This window comes from Ptychodera flava, chromosome 5, assembly GCF_041260155.1.
Source record: "Ptychodera flava strain L36383 chromosome 5, AS_Pfla_20210202, whole genome shotgun sequence".
NCBI classification, from domain to species: domain Eukaryota; kingdom Metazoa; phylum Hemichordata; class Enteropneusta; family Ptychoderidae; genus Ptychodera; species Ptychodera flava.
In genome coordinates this window covers 1,766,945-1,790,875 of record NC_091932.1, presented here as the reverse complement: position 1 = coordinate 1,790,875, position 23,931 = coordinate 1,766,945, and the positions used below count along the sequence as shown (strand labels likewise).

Below are 23,931 nucleotides of genomic sequence, written 5' to 3'. Positions count from 1 at the left end.
GATGAAAAGAATTGATTAAATGTAAGCTTTTCTCTAAAAATTAAAAATATTTCCACTTCCAATTCATAAAAGAAATGAACTGCTTCAAATCAAAAACACCTTTGGACCAAGCTTTCTTTGAAAAGAAATCTTCATTCTGCATCATCACTTTCCTCTTCTTGGCAGGAATTATTGCAAAGATGACCTGCATAAGATGCACTTTTCCATGTGAAGTTCTAACAAATGACAATATCCGTTACTTGATAGGAAAGGCCAGTGTGAGTCCATCAGCCAATCAAATGAGGCAATACATTTAAACGATCGCCGCAATATAGGTATTTAGAAACTATTATCGTGTATAAAGATTGTTGGCAAAGGGGGTCACGAAACTTCTAATGTGATATCTACGTTTGCAATGGTGTTGCCACAGGCAATCTTTAAATTAACAGGCCAAGCATAGAATTTTTTTGATAGTGAAAAGTTTGCGGGACAAAATGCAGAACAGGTGGGTAATTTACCTGCCTCACGGTGTCTAAGGACAACACTGGTATATAGGTCCAACTACACCATTGAGAAAAGGAGTTTGTACCAAATTGTGGCGGTGAAAGAATTAAAGTGAGAAAACAGCTTTAAAAGGCCACAAATACTATAGGAGTTTATTGTGTGATTTGAATGGTTCCAGGTATCAGCATAAAGGATTGCCCCATCATAGTACATTATTACCGAACAGACGATGATGTGGGTTTAAAAGTTGCCCTTAGCAAATCTATAAATATTGTGGGAACAGTTTTGTTAAGAGAGAACATTATTTTAAAACTTACATGTCTGTTTTTGGATCAAAAGTTAAGAATTTTGGAGGCAGAAGCATTATTAACCAATGCATGTTATGGATTCTAATTTAATACACATTATTTTTGTCCCCGTTCTATCCATGGGATTCAAAATTCCCCCTTCAACTTCAACCTAGACTTACTCCAAGTCTGTGGGCATATAAATATCAAAAAAGAACTGTGGTAGACTGTCATGCTAGGTGATACACTGGAGCTTAGATCATTGGATGAAGGCCCTGCCAAGACTGCAACTGCTCTGACAAGACAAGCCAATCCACTGGTGGTCAGTCTAGTCTAAACTCTCAAAAATTTTTAAGGTCATTATAAATGGTGATAAGATATGCCATAAATACTTCTGTAAGAGTTCATTGGACCTAGTACATGTGCAGGTAGCTGTAACATTGACAGACCAAGTTGTCATAAGCTCATAACTTCTCAGGAACTGTGACTTCATACATATATGAATCAACATACTAAGCACTTGTTGCATGTGGTAACATATTATACCAATCAATGATTGCTCACATGTATACCTGAATTTAATACGTTGAATTGTTTTCACAATTTCATCAACCATGGTCCATAGTCCCAGCTAAATTTGGATACTCCTTTCCGTAATTATGTAGCACAGCATGTCAAGAATGTGTTCTATGTGAATTTGTTATGAGGTCAGTACCATCTGTTGGATCATCCTTCATTGTGACTGAAAATTTAACGTGTCAATAAATACTTTAAATACTAGTAAATACATTTTTCTTGTGTACCGTGTATTCTGTGCCTACTGTACATGCATACAACACATTGCAGGTAAACTATCTTGTAGAATCTTACCTTCTTTGAAGGTTTGTCATGGTCATCACTATCTTCTTCGAAGTATCTCTTTCTCTTTCTCTGTCTTGGATTTTCCCCAAACATCCTCTTCCTATGTTTCATTGATTTTACTGGCATGTGTACCATGGCAACATGATTAGTTTCTTTTACCTCACAGTTATCATCTTCTACCAGATTGCTTTCTTCATTTTGATAACTGCTTCTTCCTATCATTTCACCATCTTCTTCATCACTATTCTTCTTTTCTTCTGACTCATCTGTTAAGAACATTTTTGCTATGAGTTTGTATATACATGTATATGTACAAAAATTGCAATTTTCAGGAATGGTGGTCCATTTCCAAACTATGAATGGTGGGGTATGATGCTATGAATGGTGGGGTATGATGCTATGAATGGTGGGGTATCAGTGTTCTCCCCAGGATTTTGTTAAAAAAGACGTGGTGCAAAGCACCACAAGCGACCGCGCTAGCGGGCGGGGGGGGGGGGGGGGGGGGGGGGGGCTGTCCCCCCTCCTGCCATTGGAGCTTTTGAAAAACAGAGATTAAAATAGTGTTATTTGGTGGCACTTGGGGAGTATTTTTTCAGATTTTTTTCATATAAAAAAGCTCAAAGGAAAAGAAATCTGAGACAGTGTTCCTAACTTTTATTCCAGTTCACTGATTTCAATGAAGATTGTATTTTTTGAAAACGAAAACATAGCGACAGACATACATTTATTCATCGATGTCAAAATTATCACCATAACACTTACGCTTATGTGTTCTCAGCCTGATACACGTACACGTCCGACCGAGTCTCACAATAGGTGTTTTGCTTTGGGAAGGAATACACAAGCGCAATTCTAACTCCTATAAAAACTTCAGAGTACTCTGCTGTCCTTGGTTACCCTCAAGTTCCTAGGCATGTTTATACAGCTAAGTCGGTTACCTAATGCACGGCCCCTATGGAGGGACCGACCGTGGCTAACGTTACGGCCTGTGCCATGCAAATATGGCTGCCATCAATCACCGTCCCTCCACCCACGAGGGAGGAGGGACGGTGCATCAATGAATGAGTTGCACATGGGCTTATGATCTCGGATGACATCACAAACTCGCGAGATTTGCAAGATCGATGAGAATTACGTTTGCAGCCTGCAGGATCGACGCTCAGGCTTGCATTTTGCTTGTAAATCACTGTCAACTTTTTGCCCCGTACATTTTATTGTTTTATTTTTCAAAAAAATAAATCTTTTTTCATTTCTGGCAAGGGGGCGCTCGGAATTTACAAGAGGGCGCCACGCCCCTGTTACCTTATTCAGGGAGAACACTGGGTATGATGCAGGAATGGTGGGGTATGATGCAGGAATGGTGGGGTATGATGCAGGAAAAGCAGTAGTTATTCTATCTCAGTTTAAATATTTGGGTGTGGTCTCTTCAAAGCATGAAGTGAACTGCAAATTTATACTGTACAAACTTAATTATTTATATGAACCGAATTACGTCGGTTTCGAGTTGTCAGAAAACGCACGAATTTTTAACAACGGTCGCATGGGGGCGCTCGAGATTTTTCAAAAGTGAGGGCTAAAATTTTAGTCATGGAGGGAAGTCGCAACATCACGCGTGAAGACGTCCGCAAAATGAACATGAAAGAGCTACGAGAATTTTTAGACGCAAGGAAGATTCCCCTTTCCAAAGCTAAAAAGGCTGAGTTGGTAGAGCTTGACCTTGGATTAGAAACTAATGTAAAACATGTGAAAGAGGCTCCCCACCATACTATCCAAAATGGGTTTTTTTGTGTCGAGTTTGTGTTTGATTCGTTTTGAATATGTGTTCCTACATTCTTATCGATTGTTTGTGTTAATAAAAATGTTTGTTTCGTTTCGGATATTTGTAGGGAGTTTGGATTTGTGTGTACGGTAATGTTTTGTTCGTGTGGGGAAATCTTATGGCGAGACGCAGCCGGGCCTATGATGGTGTGAAAGTTAATACAATGGCACTTCATGCTTGCGATTCGAAACCCGAGCGCAGTTTCTCATCAGTCGCAGTGTAGATTCTTTCCTTAGTTTGTGTTTGTGAAAATTTATTTTAATGCATTATAATGATCTTGCTCTTCGAGTAGCGAGGCAAGTTCCTGTTTTACATGCGTTGGCAAGACGCCGACATCGAGACTGTTGCCGTTTCGTTTAGTATTATAAGAATCATCGCCCTCGAATAAGGTCGAATAATGTCGCTCAAGCTTATGTTTTGGCCATGTGTCCGTCAAATTCGGCAGAAAATCACACGAAACGAGAGATTTGAAGCAAATTAAGTACGAGGTATGAATTTTGAGAATGATAGGGAACGATCGACGGTTACATGATAGATGAACTTGCTACTTTTCACAGTAAATCAAACGTCGAAAGAAGATGACATGCTGGCATAATCCCTATATATAGGAAATATACCGGTAGTCATTTGGTTTCCTGACATACTTTTTCTCAGGCATATGTACACACGTCTATGGGGCGCATAGTCAGAGAGCGGAATAGATCACAAACATGTGGAAACTGTTAGGTACCCAGCTAAGTTCACGTGGTATCATCCTTATCCATTTCGATCTCAGGCGTTTCTTAACATCGGGGAAACGGTGGAAGGTCATGCTATTCATCCATTGGTATTTGTCGAGTTTGCTGGCTTTGCAGTAAAAGTTTGGCAGAGTCAAACGCTTACGGTGACAACAGAGCAGATGAAAGTAGACTAAACTTAGGTTACGAATACGGAGTCTGTGTTACCGCAATGTACGCAGACCAGAGTCCAGAAAGTAGCCCTCACTTCCGGTCAAAGGAAGAGCGCCCCTAGTGGCGAAAGCTTAAAATCCTTGAATTACCGCATGGTCTTATGGTAACTCGAAACCGACGTATTACATGTTCATTTTACTTAATTATTTATTTACTTACTTTTTATACAATTATTTATTGCTCAGTCTGTTATTAACCCTTTTCCTGCCAGACAGTATCACTTCCCCATCAGTCAAGTCAGTAAAAAGCCGTATTGAGCCAAAACATGACGTATTTTCACTCACTTGGCTTGGCCTGTTATAGCATCTTAGTCCCAAAAAATCAAGTTTACAGTATTTTTGTTTTCGACAGCTTTCAAATGTACAGTATTATGTTAAAATACACCATATGGAATATGTTGTGTTTCATTAATTTTAACCATCTTGACCTGATGGTGAAACATGAACTTGGCAGGAAAAGGGTTACTGAATATGTATTTTCACATGTTCCTTTGACTGGAATATCTTTCCTGTAATTACTTAACCCTTTAACCCGGCTCGGACATAAATGTCCGCATGACGTCTAGGGTACCAGGGGGTCAGGGTGCAAAGGGTTAAGAACATGAGGCCGGAAGCCTATTATGCAAATAAACTTTACAATTACTATTGTTGTATATTAAACAAGGTATGAGTATACATATCCATCCATAAAACAAGCAATATATTCATAACAGTGCTTTTTGTTGAACTATTTGGAATACAAGTTAATGTTTTATAACTATGGTCGTAATTATTCTTTGACGTTTCTGGTTGCTTTGAAAGAGCAGACTTGTTTGGTACAATAACAAGGAAGCCAAGATACACGACTGGATTTGCCTTCCAACTTTAACACTGCATATACCATAGAGTTTGCAGAAAGATAGTAAAAAATCTGAATATTGAGTAACGTATATGAAACAAGTCATCGTTGATGACACAATCCACACTTGGTAATAGGTAGTTTGATTACAAGTCCTCTTCTTTAATTGGGTCTATGATTCAAAATGCTGTGATACATATGGGCCTAAATGGCCGAAAATGAGTTCCACGTTGCTGAAAACATAAAACCAATCTCGGCTGACACTCTAATTACAAAAAAGTCATTAAATGAGTAAATTACTCTACAGGATGTTGCCAAACATTTTTGCATCCTGTTATAACACTGACAAATTATCACCTGTACCATATTTCATAAAGTACATACACACATACATACAGACGCCATCGACTTCAGCTTATACGATACACTCGCATTGGTATAACCAAATGTGAGCTAATAAAATTGATTGAGACGTGCCTAAGTTATGGCCCTTGACTTGAAAAATAACAAAATGGCTGCGATGCAGTGATATTGGATTGTATCACAAAACAAATCAGTGTGCATATGTATGACATTGGAGTATTCTTTGTACCAAGTTTGAATGAAATCGCTCTAGGCATCTCTGAAAAATTTGCGTGAATAGACAGACGCACTGACAAGACCAAACCTACAAGTCACCCTGGACGATGTCCATGGGCACTAACTGGCATCCTAGGCTGCTGATATTGCTCAGGTACATCAACCCCTATGGTTCCCATTGCAGGTGTGGACATGAACACAAGTCTGATTAAATTCAGTTCATTGAACTTTGGTACGTGGCCTGAGTACGATAATTAATACCAGATACGAAGAGAAAGTGCTCCCATGTTTCAGTACATATTGCAGTTTGCAACTTCATTGAAATTTCATGATCAACATCGTGCACAATATTCACTTTAGATTAATTCCAAACATCATTAAGTATACAAATATGCAGGTATATACATGTGTATCAAAACACATTCTAGGACATGGAAGTGCTAGTAGCAGTTTCATAAACATAGCATCAATAACACTTGACTCACATTTGGTTCAATGTGGCAGGCTAGAGTGAGTGTACATACGACAGTTATTAAAAGCCTATTGCCTGGTCATGAGGGCTTTAGCGCCATCTATTACCCCAAGGGACCGTGTGTTATGAGAAACACATCGCTATTCCCCTAGGCCATAGGCCCAGGGGTTTAGTGATGTGTTTCTGGTAACACACGGCCACGAGGGGTAATAGACGAGCGCTATAGCCCGAATAAAGACCAGGCTACAGGTGTTTTATAACACACAACATGCTCATGTTATATTGTTATATAGTTTCTTAATGTGTTTTGAAATTTTGCACTGCAACAATCCATTGTGACAAGTTTACTGGGCGATGTACAGCGGTTTCAGTCGTACATGATACCACTTTCTTTCAAAAAATATTCTAAGCATACCTAGCGACATCCTTAGTTGCACTTTAATCTTTTCCGTCAGTGAGCTGTTCAAGTTCCTACGCTGTTGGAATGTTCGAAAAAGTTGGAAAATCTGTTTTAGAGAATGTGTTGTCACCTATCCCGGAAGCACATCACGTTCTAGTCACCCGCCATTGTTGCAAAGCTGCAGACGACACTATGGTCATGTGACTGAGCACTTTTCCAAATTTGGTCTGAACTATTTCCCTAGGGAAATAGCTTTTCAAAAAATACCCTCTGACGTCACTTTTGTCGATTCAATGGGGACTAGACGTATCAATTTTCTCGTCAAGTGACGTATTCTGGCGAATTGCGACACAGAATGAGCATGTGGCGTGTTATAATAGCGTCTATGGGCATTAGCTTGTAATAATCATAATGTCAAGTGGATTTGAACATATTTTGATGCTTAATCCATCAAATACAAAGCCAAAATTTGTAATGGTTGACAACTGTTGCAATGGACACACACATACACAATACCATGCACATCATAATTAGTGATACAATCTACCATACCAATGTAAAGTTGTCCTCTTGTGATATTATTATATTACATTGGATTAATGTAAACAATATTTGGTAATTCATCCAGCAGTAACATTTACGAAAACCTTATAATAGCGTCCTTTCTCTAAAAATATCATCAACATGTAAAACTCTGAATCACATTTACTGAAATTTTCACAAATTTATACTTTTGCTGCTCATTATTTTTTATTAAGCATACTTTTTGCAGATGATAACCTCATTCAAACATATTCCCATTCACAGTTTAGTACACACCTACACACCAAATACAAAGGTGTAATGTGCGGCAATTCTTGAGTTTTTGCAATTTGACCAGAGAATTCAAGAATGAGATATTGGGCATTTTTTGGGACAACAAACAGCAAAAATTGTCACCAAAATACAGTACATACTCAACCAAGTTAACCCCTAAGGTTACCAGGTTTCAAAACAATAAGACATGTGATTTTAGTGAAAATCATTTTCACCAAAAATTGCCCAAAAGTGTAACTACAGTAAAACCTGTCTAAATGAACCGTTCAAGGATTGAGAAAATTGTTGTTTGAAGAGGTGTCTGGTTTATAAAGTCTTTTTAACATAGAGTTCTATGGGATTGGGACTGGGAAAAGGGTTCAGTTTAGACAGGATTCGGTTTAGACAGGTTTCACTGTTAAAAGTATCACCAAAATTTGAACAAATCTAACTAAAGTCACATTAAAAGGCCTGCATACCAAGTTTGAACCAAATCTGACATATGGTTACAGAGTTTTAGCAATTTGCATGATTTTGCTTTTTTACCTCATTCATTTGAACAAATTAACATCTCCATACCTGGGTGCACCTGTACACCAAATACTAAGACAGTAGATGCTGCGAGTTTTAAAGTTTACAGACATATATCCACACATACATACATACACACATACAAACAGACACCGCCGACTCAATTTGTGATGCGGGTTACCCTTGGCCTTCAGGCAAAGGAGACCATAGAAGCAAGTGAAACCAAGGTCTTAAACGTAGCGTCAATGACACTTGCCTTACATTTGGTTTGATGAGGCAGGCAAGAGAGAATGAATATACTTAACTAAGTTTACTACTTGAAAATACATCTAAGTTTCAAAGCAATCGGACAAGCAATTTCAAGGAAAATGATTGTTTGACCAAAAATGGAAAAACTGCCCAAAAATTCAAATATAAAAATTTCATCACAATTTCAAGACATTCATTTACGGTTGCCTCTAGGTACATGCAAACCAAGTTTCAAAGCAATCAGAAGAGTTAATTCAGAGAAAATGAGTTTTTGACAAAAATGCGAAAAACTTCCCCAAAATGCAAATATGACAGTTTCACCACATTTTAACAAATCCAACAGAAGGATCAACAGTAACAAGTTCCAAGGTAATCCAACATGAACTTCTGGAGAAAATGACTTTTTGACAAAAAATGGGAAAAATGCCCAAAAATATGGATATGAAAATTTTACCACAATTTTAAAACTAAGAGAGGCCAACCTTAGAGTCATGCATACCAAGTTTCAAGGCAATGGGATGAGTGCTTTCAGAGATGTTTTGACCAAAAATGGGAAAAATTGCCCCAAAAATACAACTATCAGAATTTCACAATTTGAACAAATCCAACTAAAGTCATGATAAAGAAGTGACATACTAAGTTTCAACCGAATCTAGCATATGGTTACAGAGTTTTAACAATTTGTTGGATTTCCCTTTTTTACCTCATTTGCATGATATGTACAAAATCATTCATGTTTCTTAGGTTTCAAAAACTGAAAACAATAATTACTGACAGGACTGACACACTGCAATATCTACCTTGTAACTTCATATATTTGGAGGGATCTTTTACGGATACGTCATGTTTCCTCTTCTTCTCCTTGATTTGCAATTTTCTTGGTTTGATAGTGAGTCCTGAAAGTTTTTGTAGATAAGTTTTCTTTCCACTCATGAAACCTTGCATGCCTTTTGATAAGTGACAAATGTCTTTTGACACTGCTTCCGACAGTTCTTCCTTCTGCTTACTAAGATTGATCTCCTCTGCTTCATTTGTATTTTCATGGTATGTCATATTTGAAAGAACGCCTTCCATATCATCTCCTAGAAAATCTGGTTCTACACATATTTGACTGAGGTCCTGTGTTACGACCAGCTTTTGACTGTCATCAGACTCCAAGACTGAGTCATGTTGTCTGGTATCCTTTTTGATGTAGACATCTTCTTTTTTTCCTTTGGCTGTTGAATCAAGCCTCTTTGTCTCGATTTCCTGAAAAATACAGTCAATGATGGCAAAGCTTCTTCATGGACAATATACATACAATGTATTAATATATTCAGTTACATCCATATGTAAACGCAGCATTCAATATAAAATAGTTACATTGTACAGCAATTGTGTTTGTATCAATTGTTTTTGGTTTCTTTTGGGGGGGGGGGGAATTCGCTTTGGCGAAAGAGATAGAAACAATTTAATGTGAAGTAACACTTAAAAACTGCCATCATAATAGCAAACGATTTGTTTTTTCATCTGCCATAAATGTCCACAGATTGATGCTGAAGTGTTTAAGATGTAGCAGATTTCACAGGATATCACTGATATGTACACATAACAGCCAAGTGAACAGTTCAAGGACAAAGGTAATGCTCTGCCAAGTTACCTTTCACCGGTAAACATTTAACAAGATTGACAGATGGAAAAGTTTTACAGACAGCAATGGGCGTAAACTGACTATAATGGCTGGTGTATCCAGGGGGACTCATATATTTTAGTTCCCTTCATCTGTCAGTATCATTCCTCATAATCCAGTGGGACTTATAAATTTGGATTCCGTCTATCCATCAGTATCATTCCTCAGACAGGTGTCAACCAAATCATTACAACTCCAGCATATATGAAAAATTTGAGGCTAAGAATAATTTCTCAAACATAGTTCACTGTATTGATTTATGTGGATATATGGATATACATGGATACATGTGGTGGTGTTGTTTTGACTATGTCTGACCTGTTAAACAATGTTTCAACTTTCGCAGAGTTGATTTCTTTTTAATTGACTGATTATACCACCTAGCTGATAGTTGGCAACACCTCCATTTAGACAATGTGTTTAGTTGGTCAAAAGCCAACGGGTCAATGCAAAGCACTATATCATGCCGACTGTTTCAAAATAAAATGACTGTAGCGGAGTTTTTACCTCTTGCAGCAGTGACAATTGCAGCATTTTTTTTTTATTCAGGCTTATGATTGGCTCAAAACTTCAGAGTCTGGTCAACCCATGGACGTAGTTCACAATGTGCTACCTCAATGGGCAACCACACCGGGTTTGACCATTTTAAAATCAAGGGGCGTTATTTGTATGGATAATAATTTCAAGGCATCAAAATAAATGCAAAATTGGAGCTAGTCTTTATGGAAATGGCCAAAATTACATATGTACAGAACCAAGAAGTGTAGTTCAATGTGTGCTTCTAATTTGTTAGAATTTTAGAATTGTTAGAATTCTAATTTGTTGTTTGATGCGCTTAATATTTTCGAAACACCTGACATCACTTCTTGGTCTTCTGGCCAGAGGTCCATATATCTTTCTTTCATGAATATGACTTTGTTTGTGTACCGTCTATTTACTGTCTGTTCTGTGCTGTTTTGTGTCTATGTTTACAACTATTGTCTTGCGAATTCCGACCTACTGTCATTGGATTATGGATTGGTATGATTGCGATTATTTTGTTAGTTGTGACGGACAGCTCATCAGTGTTGATGCCTTGCTATGAACTAAACATCAACATCAAGTGATACTCATTGTCGACCACTGCAATGCAGTTGCTGTTTCTAAGGGTGAGTTTAATATGATCGCCTTATAACCACCAATGTCTTTGTATTTCGTGAAATATCAATTGCCAGAGATCACTGCTGGTTGCCTTTCCACGGACATAAGTTTTTCCCTGTATATTGTGCATTCTTTCAATGCATTACTCCAAGGCAATAGATATGAGAAGGTATAACGATAAACTGTTAGTCAAACGTCATATGGACATGCTTTCATTTTGTCTAAGATTTGCTCTGAGACATGCAGAGACAATATGCATGGGCTGATTGAGACTGTGAAAATTTGAGTCAATCATATGCCTGAATAGGAAAAAATTACTTAATTGACAGGTAAAAGTCCTGCTACAGTTATTTATTTTGTATGATACGAGAATGTGTGGCAATCGACACATCCTTTGATGTTGTGTGTCAGAGTAAAACAACTAGTACTTCACAGTAAAGAAATCGGTATGTGCCAAACACTGAAACTCCAAACTCAGAAGACATGCCTTTCGAAGTCAGACTTTCATGGCCCCATTTCATATGGCTGTGATGGTGAACAAAATACGATGTAATCAAAAAAGATTTTTGCTGGACTTTTATCCTCTTTCTCCCAGGTGGTGTTTATTTCTATGGATTGTCTGTGGAGCTTGGTAGAAAGAGGATTAACTAGTCAGATGTCAAAAATCAAATATGAAAATAGCTGAAATAGGTATATCTTGAATTTTTTCAAAAAAAATAAGAAAGTGTTGAGTAAATTTAATCCTCATTTGCTCAAAACACAAGAAAGACATGCTTAGGAACCTGTGAACTAAATTTCAAAACTGCTGGACAGGCATTTTTTTGACAAAAACATATGTTCTGACAAAGAAGGAGAAAACTGCCCTAAAATGTGCATGTGCAAATGACATGATTTTCACAAGTAAAAATTAAATCACTCTTAAGAATCTATCAATACCTTCTAGTAGAAAATGTGGATGTTTGACATATTAGCAGTTCTAAAAAATATGCTTTGACAAAAATGATAAACTTGGACCCAATATTTACACAACCAAATTTCTTCATCATTTGCTCTGAGTATGGTATAAGAAAATGTACAATATAAAGCAGCTGGGCTGATAAGTGACCACTAACCTTTGTTTCCATGTTTGGTGGTTTCACAAAGTATGGTATTTTGCCCCTTTGCCAATCATTCAAGACCATCTTAGCCACTGTACTGAAGTCGGGTTCACCACCCTTTAATAAAAGGATATACCCACAACATGATGATAAATCGAGAATATGGTCATTATTTATCATGATTGTTCTGTATCTTATGTGTTGTAAGTTATCATCCACCGCAAATGTATAGCTGTGCAGTTGAGTTAGTTCTTCACTAACTTATACAAATAACAATATCATCATTTAAACGCTGTGTCAAGTGCAATTGACTGTATTCGGTGTCCAAAAGGCACATTTTTGTGTGACACCATTGTGATACCATATTCTCCTTTAGATTGCATGTACACAGGCCCATACTCGTCATTGATTTGACCAAATAATAGCTATGCAAGGGTTAAAGATAGCAGAAATCATAAATGAGGGTAATAAAAATCTAAATGAAACTGTGCTCCCATTTTTTATCAGTCCATTGATATAAATATGATCTGTATCCATTGTTCCCACTAGGGCTTATTTGTACCATTGGTGCACAATGTCTCCGACAGCTCTGTCAATGGAATTTAATGTTTTGCACAACTTTAGTATCAGCCATTTTGATGGGCATTAGGTTTGGTAATGATAAACATCAATTCTCAGGGCAAAGGGTGTGATCTCAGTGCTGATTTCAATTTCACCTTCTGAGTTTTAGTGCTTGTTGGTGTCGCAGTTGCTACCAACACGTGGTATGCCTATGCGCTGAGGGTACATGTATGTCGTGACTTAGTTACCAGATTTACATAAATAAGTAAACTTTTTGTAAGAAAGATGATCACAACAAATTCTTTGGTGGTTCAGAAAAATCATACATATTTTCGACCATTAACCTCTGTTCTTTTACAGAGAGTCTCTCCTTGATGTCCTCCTTTGACCCAATGCATTTGCTTTCCAGTGTAATTTTGTGGTACAGTATCATTTTCCTAATCCCTATTTGATTATGGATCTTCAAACTGCCGACGAAGTCCTTCTCTTGGAAACAGTCTTTGCATACGTAAAAACACGCACTGTACTTATAATTTTGAAAACTTATGTCAGTGCCAATCTTTACCAGCAACAATTTGTAGAGGCGGTGTCTTCACTTCAGGTTTTGAATCATGCAAAATGCCTTATCGAAGTCTCGTGCATGATTATTGGTAAATCTGTAATACTTACAGGCAGGCATATGTTTATGTCTAAGCTATTTATGAGACTCCCTACATCAGATCCCCTAGCCAATGCATCAAAACCCGAAAACTTTAAGTCATCATCCGGGCTTTTCTCCTGGCATGCTTTGTGGAGGAAGTAAACAATATGGCCGCGCACAGTCAGCTAAAAAGGTCTGGGTTTTGCTGATTTTGAGATTTATTTTTTGTGGATAACTTCAACAAATCACTGTTTCTGTGCAAAAGGTAATGATATATGCTTTAATAACATAATATAAACCTGTATACAGCTGATTAATTTTGGGTGGACTATTCCTTTAATAAACATAGGGCCAAAGTCCCTGAAGCTACTATAGACGTGGATACAAAATTAAGTATTTCCTTACTGTATGAAATTATCTCACTAAGGTCATCCTACGGACAAGTAAACTAAATATTAAAGCTGTCTGACCAGTGGTTTTGAAAGAACAAGCAACTCAACAGTTGACAGAGCTCTGTTGAGTTATGTAGAGAATAACCTTTGTGACACATGTATTGATGAAGAAGGTGGATATCTTTGATTAACATTGTGAGTTCTGTTTAATAAGTTGAGACTGTACATACTCAGAGAAAGCACACTGAAGAGACAAAGGTTTGAAACTTAAGAAGTTCAAGGTCATCAAAAGCATTATAAGGAATCATGTTACACTTTCATTGCACTGTTTACACAGATTGCATAATTGCTATAAATAGCACATGAGGAATCTTTATACAGCCCAGCTTTACCATAAAAACCCTATCACTTTGACCACTCTTTTAATTGACCACTCTATTTTTTTCCTCAAAAAGTAATTTTATTTTATCCTTACCAAGTCAACCATAAATGGAAATTAGAACTTTCTCTATCTCTATCTCTATCTCTATCTCTATTGACTATTTGAGCAATTTCTTTTAGATAACATACAGGGCACAATAAATGACGGTTCAGAATATGTCAAAGTTGGGATTCAGGAAAGTTGCCTTTACATGTTTTAATCCTCCAAGATGGTAAGCATTTCACTATGAACTGTCAAAAAAAGTTGAACTTTCTGATAATTCTACACTAAAATTATTTTGGTTTGATGATTTCCTAATTAATTCAATTATTTAAAATCATATTAATTATTTTTTCTGGGTGAATTGATAGGGTTTATACAGTACAAGAATTACATACAATGTAAGTCAAATTTTGACCAAAAATGACAAAAAAATTCCTTAAAAATACAGATTTGCATATTTCATCACAATTTGAACAAGTCTAAGTTGGGTTATCCCTAGGGACCTGTATACCAAATAACAAAGCTGTCTGACCAGCGGTTATGAAGAAGAAGATTTTTTACCAAAAACACCTTTTTTGGCATTAATTTGCCTATTTTCAACAATATCAAAAAATTAAAAAAAATAATTTCTCAAAATCATATTTTTCATCTACACAACAAATATCAAATCAGTAAGTACTGCGGTTCTCAAGATATTTGAGTGGACGGACGCCTCACAAACGGACATACATACATACATACATACATACATACATACATACATACATACATACAGACTGACGACGGACGCATACCCATCCCAATAGCTTCTATAGACTATAGTCTATAGTAGCTAACAATGAATTATTATAGTTTACCTTCTAAAAGCAAATAGAGGTTCCTAACATAGCGATTTTCATACCATACATCAAGGTACTTTACTAAGCAATATTGTCAAATTATTTCTAGATTTTAGTTTTCTTTCTTCAAAATATATTCAACATTACCCAATTGTTATCATTTGTAATTATGAATTATCATAATTAATCTCCCAGGAAAATGGCTTTTATGACATCAACACAAATTATCCTGAAACACTGCTGACAATACTGCTGAAAATACTATAATTTCAAGTGACTGTGAGCTGTAAAAAGTGAATTTTTTAGCTGATTTTCGAAGAGTTTCCGGCCTTTGGCCAGGAGGGGGGGGGGGGGGGGGGGGGGGGGGACGACGACGACGACACCCCCATCCCACACTGTCCCCCACAAACCACTTGGTGGTCATGGCACGCAGATGCAAAATCAGTACAGTTTTCCCAGGGTGTGGTGTCGTGTCACTCAAAGAAAAGTTCAGGTCGTCTGTGTGTTTGGGGCAGGAAAAAATATTTTATTCATGAAGGGGCGGGAAAATGTATTCATGTATGTGTGATGTCATAGGTAAGATGTTGTTAAACGTCATTTAGGCTTGTGTAGTCATCACAACAAAAAACAAGTCATCGTTGATGACACAGTCCCCACTTGTTAATGGGTACTTTGATTACAGGTCCTCAGAGAGGATAGAGTCCTCTTCATTGGGTCTGTGATAAAAATACTTTTGAATAAATTCGCTTGATACATGTGTGAGTTGTAGTTCAGAACATGGAAAAATCGTAATAAAATGGCCACACGGTGGCCATATTGGATCGTATCACAAAACAAATAAATGTGCATATGTATGACATAGGTCAATGTCCTTGTAGCAAAATTTGATTAAAATGGTTGAGATATGCCTGAGTTATGGCTTGTACATGATAAAATCATAAACAAAATGGCCGCACAGCAGCCATATTGGATCGTATCACAAAACAAATTAATGTGCATATGTATGACATTGGTCAATCTCCTTGTACCAACTTTGAATAAATTCACTTGATACATGTCTGAGTTATGGTTCTGGACATGAAAAAATGTAATAAAATGGCCACACGGTGGCCATATTGCATCGTATCACAAAACAAATCAATGTGCATGTGCATGACATAGGTCAATATCCTTGTACTAAGTTTGAATAAAATCGGTTGAGTTATGCCTGAGTTATGGCTCTGTACATGTAAAAATCGTAACAAAATGGCTGCAGGGCGGCCATATTGGATTGTATCACAAAACAAATTGATGTGTATAGCTATGACATTGGTCAATGTCCTTGTACCAACTTTGAATAAAATCTGTTGAAACATGCCTGAGTAATGGCTCTGTACGTGAAAAAATCGTAATAAAATGGCTGCACGGCGGCCATATTGGATCGTATCACCAAAAAAATTGACGTGCATATCTATGACATTGGTCAATGTCCTTGTACCAACTTTGAATAAAATCAGTTGAAACATGCCTGAGTTATGGCTCTGTACATGAAAAAATCATAATAAAATGGCCGCCTGGCAGCCATATTGGATCGCATCACAAAACAAATCGATGTGCATCTGTATGACATATGAAGTAATCCTTGTACCAAGTTTGAATGAAATCGCTCCAGGCATCTCTGAGATATCTGCGTGAACGGACGGACGGACGCACGCACGGACGGACGCACGCACGCACGGACATGACCAAACCTATAAGTCCCCCCAGACGGTGTCCGTGGGGACTAACTAACGTTGTAGTTGATCCTTGTGTACTAATTAAAAATGCGGGCCTTTTGAGGCTGTAACAGGATCACTGTACTGCGTTTGCACAGGAAGTGTCAGGCCTAACCGGGCGTACGTGAATACAATTAGTGGGGCCGTCTCAGGCTGAATCGGGGCACAAAGGGTTAACATTATGGTGTGAAATTTGTGTTCTCTTTGTAACAGAGCAAGTTTATTTTTTGACACAAAATTCGTTCATTTATAAAACAGCGTACAAGCAATTTTCTTATTCATATTAGGATAAGCACAGAGCTTTTTGTGTAGTTTGCACGTGATAATATCCAAGTTCTTTTCATGGAACTGAATGTATGAGAGTGCTGAGCAATTTTACTGCGTACAACAAACAGTATTTGTAAATTTACCTTCAGTAGTTTTCCACTTTTTCTGGCAAGTTTTTCAAGGAAATCGTCAGCATCTGTCCAATCAGCAATTCCATACGTTCTTTGTATGTATTCTTCTTTCACTCTATCTATCACAGCTGGAATGTAGTCTTCTGGACATTTGATATTTTCAACTCTTACCTGTGGATCAAGAAAGGTAATCGTTTAATTGGCAACATTACCCACATGAATTGCTATTATATCATAACAGTATATTGAAAGTCTGGTTTGGAACGTCAAAAACAGGTTTTTGCTTAAACCTATGAGCTTGCGCGTGTGCCAGCCGTGGTATATCACCAATATACCACGGTTCTTTTCGTGTCTCGACCAATCAGATCGCTACATTTGCGCTACCAATATACTGGTATGATATAATAGTGGATAGTCTTTTAGGCAAAATTTCAAAACAGTTGCTATATGACATATGCTTTCAGGAAGTACTTTTACGGCTATAGCTGAAAAGTTACTCCTGATATCAGGCATAAGCAGATCTTTTGTATGTCATGGATGTCATTCTCTGTCTTTCTTTGACAGACATTATAGATAAATGCTAATCCATCCATTGTCTCCTATAACATTGTTTTGTGATATCCAGATACAAAATTACAACATTGTTATTAACATGTCTTATTGACTATAAAGTTGCGAATGTTTCTTTGGGTGTTGAAACATGTTAGCACAATGTAATGAATTATAAACTCCAAACTGCGATGTTCATGTATTAAAAGAACAACCTGCTTATTTCCATGGACTTTTCGGTTGCCCATTGCACTGGTGTGCATGCTAGTGTGTCATTTTTAACGCACTAGGTAACTTCCAATGCGTCATTTTGTGCTGAAACGCTCTAATCCTGCAATGCCGCGCTCTAGATTCAACACTGAATGTCCACATCATTGCTGATAACTTACCACTCCTTTCAGGACCAATTGTGTCTCTGACTCTCCAGTAGGATACACCACTCCAGGACAATCAATGAGGAAAATTCTTCTCATTAGTGTTATGTACTGCCATACTTTAGTTTCACCAGCAATTGGAGCCACTTTACATACTTTCTTTGCTCTGAGAGTGTTTATAATTGAACTCTTTCCAACATTGGGATAACCAATAAATCCAACACTGATTTGTTTCTTGTCTTGATGTAACTGTAAAGATAACAGTATGCCGTTATTCAGAAAAAAGATTTATCACTGCACAACAGCTGCTCTACACTAATATTAATCACATTGGGCTTATTTTCCTAGAAACTGAATGAAACATGGAAACTCTGAAATTTCCTAAGCTGTCTCCCATTAGCATTGCATTATGCATGCATAAAGTACATCATTTGCATATGGGATCATGTACAAGTGAGACTGACATGGTAACAAATATAGTGCATGACTTTTTCTCTCTTTCTATCTGTTGTCTATTTGTATGCATAGATGTATGTAATTCGTTTTCAGCATCTGAGATCATGTACAAGCTTCAGTGATAACCCAGCAAAAACAGGTTTTTTTTGCTTTCTGTAGACTACTGTGGAATACTTTATTTCCACATGGAATTTACTTTTGCTATATTTGCGGGAACAAGTTTTCTGGGAACAAGTTTTCTATGAAAATGAATTCCATGCGTAATGTAAGTGGCTTCATTTACATAATAATTAGAGGGGACTTATCCATGATGTCATGCGTCAGACTGGCAGGATGCAGATGAACCTTGCGATGAATGTGCTGGGCAGATACTCCAATCCCATGCACACATACCGATATTAACACACACTCTCACACAAAGAAAATGCTTGGAAAATAAAGTTCCAGTAAGACAGTCATTTTATTTTAAAATACACAAAACAATCGTGAAGTTTACAACCTCAACATGAAAAAAATAGCGCCAATGGCACTTGATCACAACTGGCACATTGTGAAACTACTCTATTTCTGGGTACACCTGTACATGAAATACTGAATGGGTAGGTGCTGCGGGTTTGGAGTTTGTCAGTAAATCCACACAGAAAACAAAGTCCCGAAGTAGCGAATTCCAGCCATTTTCAAACCACACTGTTTGTCAGTGGGGTAAGCAATATTCGCAAAAATCACATTTCCAGGCTAATAGACTATGTTTTACGAAATCACACGTCCTTATTACAAAATAAAACGATCTTTGTCTTTAAATCAATGCGCCAGTAAACAGGTCCAGCAGCTAGTTATGTCATCAAGTCTGTAATGTTAAGGGTCATAACAAATGGAGAAATCTAAAACATTAAATATGTTGTTTTTTATCAATTTATTACCAAAAGCGCATGAAATCTCTGATACTTTGAATCAGCCATCCTGCATATTTGTAACATTCATCAAAACCTCATTTCTGTTCCACAACTCATTAAATAGTCCACAATGCAGGATTGGTGTACATCCAAAACTACATATATGAAAGACCCCTAAAATCAATTAGTTAAAGGGGGGTTAGAAATTTCCAAAAACTATCTAACCGCTGCTCCGTTTGGCTCCATTTTCTGAATCGGTTGGCTCCATTTTTCTGAATCGGAACCTTGGAATTAGTCTGAATAACTCTACCAAATATCAATGCAGTCTGTTCAGCGGTTTTTGACTTTTTGTCGTTTACAGAAAATGGACACTATCCCACACCGGTTGAAGCTAACCCTATATCACAACTTCAGTTGTGATAATGACCTATGGTCATTATGTTAAAAAATACCGCCAATGGCGCTTGGACATAATGACCTCCTAGTATTATCGGCATTTATCAACAACCACACTCACTGTGAATTAGACAGACCACAAAGTCAATGAGCAATATAGCTGAAAGACTATTTTTCACATTGCGATTTTAAGCTCATTTTTATGAGAAAAGAGACATGTATATGTATATGGAGAAAAAGCAGAAGACATATTTGTAAATTGTTTGTTAAGTGACAATCATATATGCATCTCTTGAAATTTTGTGGTTATAAGGTATAACAGTAGTGTAAGAATAATGAGGTATGAATAAGTTAGTAAAGCTAAGTTGACAGTAATTAAGATTACAAAATTATACACTAAACTGAGGAAATCTGAATGAAATAAATGTTGAAAAGTTGCAAAGTTATGGTCATCTTTTGTCTAATACCTTGTGTAAGTTCATGAACTTTACATAAATCTTGCTACAGATTTGTTGCTAATGGGCAATAACTGTGTTTCAGATCATTTGAGAGCAATCTATCCATGACAGGTTTAAATTGTAATATACTTCTATTTAAAGGAGAGAAACTTCTCAAATAATTTTTTTCCTGTAATTTGCTGTGAGAACACATGGACAGATGCTCAGGACTCTATGCTGGTGCTACCTTGATAACTAACCTACAACTTATAACGTCATTGTCTAACCTGTTCACCCCAATTTCCTGTAGACAGGTCCACACTCTCCATTGATAACAATGGGTTTGGGCCATACCATTGTAGTGAAAGACTGTAACATGTGAGGTTGTGGATACTTAATCTCTGGAATGTCAAAGTCTGTATATTGACGTGAACAATAATACTTGTTTTATTGTAGTTTAAATGGGCCGGGTTCGAGGCTGTGAGTGGGACGGTCTCCGGACGAGGCCACTTAATAGTTAATCAGTATTGGCTTCGCCCTCAGAGCGTTCCCCCACCCTCCCTCCCTATCCTACTAGCTTGCAATTGAATTTTTTTTTTCTTTTCTTTCTTTCTGCTTTCGTCTTTGAATATGTATCTTATTACGCCTAGAGTGGCGGAAATCGGCTCATAGCCTGTCAACATCGGAATAAAGTTGTTGACCTTGACCCCCAACACTTGTGTCTGTCTGTATGTTGTCAGTATAGGCATCATTTAATCAAGGATGTTTACTTAACAAATGCCTAGGGTCATCTCAAAAGTGAGAATCTAAACTATGAAATATGTTTTTTTTAATGCTTTTGATGCCCAAAAGACCATAGAAATCTCTTATACTTCGAATCAGCCATCCTGCATATTTCTAACATTCATCAAAACCTCATTTCTGTTCAACAACTCATAAAACAGTCCACAATGCAGGATTGGTGTACATTCCAAAACTACATGTATGAAAGACCCCTAAAATCAATTAGATAAAAAGGGGGTTAGAAATTTCCCAAAACTATCTAACCAGCGCTCCGTTTGGCTCCATTTTTCGGAATTGGAACCTTGGAACCAGTCTATGTATCAGTATCAAATATCAACGCAGTCTGTTCAGCAGTTTTGACTTTTTGTCGTTTACGGAAATGGACGACATCAAACACCGGTTGAAACCACCTCTATATCACAACTTCCAGTTGTGATAAAAAACTGACATTGAAAAAAATGCAAGGCATTTTTCATCAGCAAAACGTGTACATGTGAACTTAGTGACCCAAAATTTGTAGAGTTCGCCTTATTTACAAATGTCCGTTCTTGATTACAAAAGTCTTGCTTGATGGAAACCACTACATATCAATTCAGTACGACAGGTCATGTTGTCATGGCACTTGATGAGCCATCTGGCATGGATCGGTTTCACCACTGATGTTCTCACATCGATTGTGATCTGCCGTGGTGGTAGGTTTTCAACATCATTGGCGGCGGTCGATGACTGATCACCAAGTGATTCCATGATCTTCTCAGCATACCAAGTGTTGAAGCACGACTTCAGGAGATCTTTGAAGTCCTTGTTTACAGCAAGGTCTAACAGTTGCAACTTGTTAGTACAGGCAGCTGGAATGAAAACAACTTTGATGTATTTTTCCTCCAAGAGTTCGAGCAGGTCTTCACCACGGTGGGTCTTGTATATGTCAAACAGAGCGAGAGCCTTCTTGTTCGATGGTAGACTGAGTCTCCGACGCTGATCCTGTACGTGGGGTATTATGATATTCTTGACATATCAGACCATAGATTGCTCATTGTTCCAATGTGATTCCGTATGCACAACATCCCAGCAATCAGGAAAATTGACCTTCGGATGACAGTGATCTGTCTTTTGTGCATAGGTGAGCTGCTGAGGGAGTAACTGCCCAGCCGTGGAAATTGCAAGCAGTAGGGTTATTTGTCACTTGTCGTCACGTGCAGAAAGAGTAACTTGCTTGCTGCCTCTCTCATCAAGTGGCCATTCACCGCCTGGTAGCAAACTGACACCAGTCTGGTCCAAATTGATGACCATTTCTTCGGCAATGTCGAACTCTTCCCTCACTTTCTTCACAATGTCTTGATATCTGCATAATCAGCAGGCAACAGCTTCACCCCTTTAGTGCCCTTGCAAATGACAAAATTCATCCTCTGGAGCAGTGACTTGGCCCATGCACTTGATATTCCAATGTGACCACCAAACTCCTTCAGCTGCGTCTTGTCTCGCTTCATAACGATGCCTGTGCCTGCAGCCATGACAATATGATTGTTGATCACACCGCCATTTATTCTGACATTGCAGACCCATTTCTGTACTGCCAAATCACTGAGCAACAGTGGTTGACCTCTACGACTCTTTGGCAATGATATGACAGGTTGTTTTTCAGCAGTTTCAAGTAATCAGCCTTCATTCCTCGAACTGTATTTTCATTGACAGATCTATTCAGCTCCTTACTGAACTTACTTGCAGTTTTTAGTACGCCGATTTCCAATGAAGACTTAGCAATTTTTGCGTGAAGTTCATCACTGTAGAAAACATAATCACTGTGCTTTCATTTTACATTGAAAGCTGATGCAACCTTCTCAATGGCATTGTTTGCAGCTTCCATCAGGACAGCGTCGTCTTCTGAAAGGCAGAGTCCATAGTCGGGCAAAAACCAGGGGATATGGGGAGGATTAGTCTGTTTCAACCAGCGAAAGACTGACATATTGTAACTATGTAGACTAAAGCACAGTCCCTCTATCCATCGGTCTGGAAACGCCTATTGTAAAAGGTGTTAATCACCTAGACTGCACAGCCAAAGCGCAACATGGTCACGTGATACCATTGCATTGCTTGGTTTTGATCTCTGTGTCGAGGCAGACGTTTGTCCTGTCGAATCTTCACTGTTTTTGGCACTATAAAGTGTTCTCTGCATCTATCTTCGACACCAAGACAGAAATAACCATATCCTGAAACCAGTGTGTGTTTTTCGTGATCCTTCTCCCATCGTAAATGATGATAGTGTGCGATAATTTCTGGGGTTGATCGCTTCGAGTGTGTTGACAAAACACAAGCAACGGCTGGAATCACACCGGAAAATTTGTCGTCCCTTTCTCTTGCAATGCTAGTAGTCAGTGCCTCCAAATATGATCTAAATATGTTTTCTGTGTAATATTCTGTGAAATCATGTCTGTTAACTGAGCAGAATGGGAACGACAACTGCAGAAATGGACGTAGATTTTATTCGCATATTTTCCCATGTAGCGTCAATATGGCGAACTCTCGATACGTACGCTCAGGCACAGTAAATGCCTTTTACAAAATGCTATATGTCAACACAATAACAAGTTTGGTAATGAACTACTCAGCTGTCGATGTTAATATTCGGCTGATTTTGCCTGTCTTCTTGATTTCGGGCAACAGTCCATGACACTTGCGAACAGTGCGTCGCCATTTGTTTTTCGATCGTGATCATAATGCAACCATAATGTGTCGTCCCTTTCAAGCTTTATCTAGAGGGGCAACGTTACCCATTTAATGAAAAATTAAATTGTTTAGTGTTTCTAAAGGGAACAAGATGTAATGTTTTGTGATATTCTGAAAATAACAACCCACAAACGTCATGTTT

At 37.8% G+C, this 23,931-nt stretch overlaps 1 protein-coding gene across 2 annotated transcripts in view; it reads right to left on the bottom strand.

Moving 5' to 3' along the window:
• The window catches only part of LOC139132411 (uncharacterized), a 67,916-nt gene that overhangs the window by 3,726 nt on the left and 40,259 nt on the right, over positions 1 to 23,931 (bottom strand). The window contains exons 9-13 of one of the 2 annotated variants that reach the window (XM_070698760.1): positions 18,116 to 18,349; positions 17,190 to 17,348; positions 12,185 to 12,286; positions 9,064 to 9,511; positions 1,641 to 1,897 (exon numbers count right to left, since the gene is read on the bottom strand). In XM_070698760.1, the coding sequence (XP_070554861.1) occupies positions 1,641 to 1,897; positions 9,064 to 9,511; positions 12,185 to 12,286; positions 17,190 to 17,348; positions 18,116 to 18,349 (1,200 nt within the window). The remainder of the gene's footprint in view (positions 1 to 1,640; positions 1,898 to 9,063; positions 9,512 to 12,184; positions 12,287 to 17,189; positions 17,349 to 18,115; positions 18,350 to 23,931) is intronic. The other variant, XM_070698761.1, reaches the window with a different exon arrangement.